General features: G+C 50.6%; 1 protein-coding gene across 1 annotated transcript; it reads left to right on the top strand.

Annotated features, from left to right (window-relative positions):
* Positions 1-936: 936 nt before the first annotated feature.
* Positions 937-4,288, top strand: LOC127336419 (xyloglucan galactosyltransferase XLT2-like). The gene is made up of 2 exons (XM_051363226.2): positions 937-2,619; positions 3,744-4,288. Exons 1-2 carry the CDS (start codon positions 1,152-1,154, stop codon positions 3,950-3,952), a joined length of 1,677 nt encoding a protein of 558 aa, XP_051219186.1. The 5' UTR covers positions 937-1,151; the 3' UTR covers positions 3,953-4,288.
* The last annotated feature ends 305 nt before the right edge of the window (positions 4,289-4,593 follow it).

The raw sequence follows: 4,593 nt of genomic DNA, 5'->3' as shown, positions 1-4,593 counted from the left end.
GTGAAAAGGGTAAAATCTACACTCGCGCAAACTGCCGTCGATCAGATCTTGTAAAACCGGGTTGTAGACTTAAAAAAAAAAGCATTTCCTTTTCTCTCTCGAATTTCCTCTCTTCTTCCCCAGCAAACTCTGGTTGCCCACCCGGGCGAACTCTTTCCCGCCCAGGCGAGCTCCTCCCCCGCCCCGCCTGCCGCTATGTGAGCTTCGCCACGCCGGTGACCCTGCCCACGTGTGGTGGTCTGCCTCACCGGAGCTTGCCGGAATCAATCAGTATCGAGGCAACTCGTCGGAAATTAGCAAAGCCTTGGCTAGAATTGGAGCTAAGTGGTGGGATCTTCGAACAACAGTGCACGAATTTGTCTGAGCCACAAGGAATCGATGGCTAGAGGCGGTTGTACGGACGGCAGCGCCGGAGGAGAGGTGGGAAATCAAACCAGTTTTTTTGGCTTGTTACTCTCAGGATATGTTAAGGTCGGAGGTTCGCGTTTTTGGTGGCCCCTAAAACATTTATAGGTCCACAAACTTTTACAGAACCTGCTCAACGTCTGAAACCGCGCTGAAATTATAAACACGCTAGATATTTACTACAATTTTTGGCCCGATTTAGGGATCTTGTAGAGATGCTCTTACATATCAAGCAGTAGTGATTCACGACATTATTTAGTACTAGTGTGCTACTACAAAACCCTTGCAAACCTAGATATCATCCCACGGTGTCCCACCGATCTTCCTAGCCTTGCCCAAACTCCCGTGTGCATGTCGCCCCAGTTAATTAGCCACACGCATTAGCTGTCCATAGAACCTAGCTCTGTGTTTTCAAACATCAAAATATGCAATAGCCAGCAGTGCCACCACGACACTACCAGCTGATTATTATTTTTAGATCTTCCTATCTAATGGAGCGTCAAAAGCTTCTTTCCGGCTTGCTCATTTTGGCTCCTCCTTCTCCGTATCATCTTCACAACCTGATCTGATACGTTGCTTTGGATCTACGGGAATGGCGTAGCAGCTCACCCTGCATCCACCGCTCCACGTGCCAACCAAACTTTTTCCTGCGTCCCTCAGGAGAGAACCTATACCTTAAATCTCCTAAGCACAGTCCAACTCTGGCATGAACCAGTGACCCTTCCCACTTCCTCGGCGTGCTCCCAATGCCGGAGTCACCGACATCCCCGGCCAAGCCCCCCTCGCCGCCTGGATCTCCAGTCAACGCCGCCACGCCTTCCGCGGCGTCGGTGTTGCTGCGAGCCGCCGTGGTGCTCCTTGCTTTCCTAGCCCTACAGCTTGTGCTCTTCAAGTCCCTGCTGAAATTCCCCAGCACACGGTTCCTCCCGGCCCCGGGACGCTGCAACAGCACCTGGGCCAACGGCCCGGTCGAAGCCGGCGCGTGCAAGGCCGGCTTGATCTACGTCTACGACCTACCGCCGGAGTTCAACCACGAACTCGTCGGCGACTGCAAACGTCTCTGGCCGTGGTACTCCTTCTGCCCGTACCTATCCAACGGTGGCCTGGGCCGTCCGTGCGCCACGGTGCCGGCCTTCTCTGGCGTGGTGCCGAACGCGTCGCTGCCCAACTGGTACAACACCGACCAGTTCCCTGTAGAGATCATCATCCACCGCCGCATCCTTGCCCACCGGTGCCGCACCACCGACCCGTCGCTCGCCACCGTGTTCTACGTGCCGTTCTACGCCGGCCTAGACGTGGGCAGTCACCTGTGGGGTCTCAACGCCACCGTCGCGGACCGCGACCGCGCCGGCACGCGGCTCCTCCGGTGGCTCACGAACCAGACCTCCTTCCAGAAGTCCGGCGGGTGGGACCACTTCATGACGCTCGGGCGCATCACGTGGGACTTCCGCCGGTATAGCGACGACGCGTGGGGCTCCAACTTCGTGCTCATGCCCGGAATGGGCAATGTCACCCGCCTCGTCATCGAGAGCGACCGGCAGGATCCCATGGACGTCGGCGTCCCGTACCCGACAGGCTTCCATCCGCGCGCCGCCGCCGACGTGCGCGCGTGGCAGCGTCACGTGCTGTCCCGCAACCGCACCAACCTCTTCGGGTTCGCCGGCGCGCCGCGCTACGGGTTCAGGAACGACTTCAGGGACGTGCTGCTGGATGAGTGCGAGGACGCCGGGCACGCGTACTGCCGCTCAGTGGACTGCCGCGGCCAGAGGTGCAACAACGACACCGCGGCGCTAACGAAGCTTTTCCTGGACTCCAAGTTCTGCCTGCAGCCGCGCGGTGACAGCTACACGCGGCGGTCGCTGTTCGACTGCATGGTGGCCGGGGCCGTGCCGGTGCTGTTCTGGCGGAGGACGGCGTACGACCAGTACCGGTGGTTCCTGCCGGCGGGGCAGCGGGGGAAGGAGGGGGAGTGGTCGGTGTTCATGGACCGGCGGGCGCTGAGCGTGGGCAACGTGAGCGTGCTGGATTTTCTGCAGGGGTTCAGCGAGCAGCGGGTGCGGCGGATGCGGGAGCGCGTCGTGGAGATGATTCCGAGGCTGGTGTACAGTTCGTCGCCTCATGGGCTCGGCGACGGCATGGCGGACGCGTTCGAGGTGGCGTTGGATGGCGTGTTCAAGCGGTTCCGCCGGCGCCGGTGGAGCATTGAGCGTGAAGGTGCGTGCTTTTCCGTAGAATTCTACTTTTTACCTCCTAGCTACAGTTCCTTTTACTAGAGTCCTTGGGTCCAAATATTTGTGACATTAATTACCTTATTGAGTGAAAATTCATCTAGATTACACATTTTAGAATATTTGGGTCCTCCTTTTCCGTTGTGTATCTATTAGGTAAGGTGTGTGGTGATGACCAGCTTCCAAAATACCTGTACCGTGACGAGAAATGAATTGGGTAAGATTTGTCCGAATATAATTGTCGATGACGCCCTATGATCTTCACATATTTTTCCGTGCCACATAGACGAAACGCGTACTATATCTAACAAAAACAAGCACAGTGCTAAACATAGGTGAGATTATGTTTTTAGTCTCCTAGATGGAAAAGTCCGGTTTAAACCTGGGTGCAAGTGAACCTAAGTTGGAAATGCATTTTCTAAATGTTAAAAAATTCTGAAATAAAAATATCCAGGTAGGTACGCATGTTTCATGTGTGCGTAGAAAATTTTCGCGGAGAAACCACTTTTTTATTTCAGAATCTAAAAAAGACAAAATACGTCACATATATACTGCTATATAGTCCTGCAAAATTTCACTTTTTTGCCGAGACAAAATAAAAGATTTTTTCGTCACGAAACTCATGTCCAGGGAACATATTTGAGATCATCTGGAAAATTATTTTGTGTTTCGATTTTTAAAACATGTTTTGACATCACAAACGGAACTTTTCAAAAAGTGGGTTCATATGCCCCCATGTTCCATATATGCAGTCTCCTCCTAGATGGGCTATTTTAATATAAGTTCTATTAAATGGAGTAATATGTGCTACTAATGCATAACTGTAGGGTTAAAAGTGAAATTCACTCTTTAAAAAATATATTAATCTTTTTATCTAAATTTAGATGTATTTATATAATAAAGAGTTTTAGACAAACTTGCGATATCTTTTAATGTGAACATAGGTAAGAGGTAGTGATCTATACAACTTGTATCTTGCTTTCTTTACTGTATTTTCTAATTCTCTTATGGCCAACTATTTACATGCTCCATAGTCAAAACATTGACATTGCACTGAGCCACTCACCATGAGATCTCTAATCACCATTAGCTTTTCCGAACATTCAACAGGTCCCCCATCTGGCACTTCCGTGGCGGTGCGTGTCAACGGTACATCGTTGGCGCCTCCTACTTCTAACGGCAGAAATAGGTCGGTGATCCGCCGCAGGCGCCGCCGGCACGTCTCACGGGATAGATCGAGGCGAGTGGTTTCGTCGCATATAAGAAGCGTCATCTCCCAAGGACCGGCATCAGGACGCCAAAATGTGCAGACATCTTGACTAGGTGAAAAGACCTAAGCATTTCTGCTTGAGACATTGCTGAAGTTGTGCTAGCTAGATCTCGGATCATGGAGCGATCAACGGGTCAAATTCGCGAGAGGTGATCCAGCAGAGAGGCGATCTGGTGGGTGTTCATACTGGAGAAGAATGGGATGTACTGCTGCTAGCCCAGGGTTTAAGAAATGGTTAAACTCGTAGATTAGTTTACTGTCAAGGTGCTACGGACGATGCATCCGTGTTTATTGCAGTTGACCAGGAGACGGATTTTTTACGGGCTCTAGAAGGTGGCCATGATCACCTACTGACAGCGCTGTGATTGTATACTCGGCACAAGTTTTAAGGAATAGTAATATACTTATACAATTTGATTGAATACAAACAGGCGAGTTATATAGGCTTTTTAAGCTTTCCAACGTGTGACTGTGATTACGTCCCGTTGCATCAAAAGTGACTGCTTGTCTAGTTGTGCGGTGTCATGGGATACAATTAAACATTTTTCTTTATTTATTTTGGAAAAGCGGCCTGTCACACAATTTTTATTACTCCATTCGTCCCATAAAAGATGCCTAGTTTTTCTAAATTTAAATGTATCTATATATACATCTAATACATTCTCCGCTCTTAAATGCAAGGTCACTTTG

The sequence above is a fragment of the Lolium perenne genome, chromosome 2 (genome assembly GCF_019359855.2).
Source record: "Lolium perenne isolate Kyuss_39 chromosome 2, Kyuss_2.0, whole genome shotgun sequence".
NCBI lineage: Eukaryota > Viridiplantae > Streptophyta > Magnoliopsida > Poales > Poaceae > Lolium > Lolium perenne.
The sequence above is the reverse complement of the archived record's forward strand: the minus strand, read 5'-3'. Positions and strand labels throughout refer to the sequence as shown.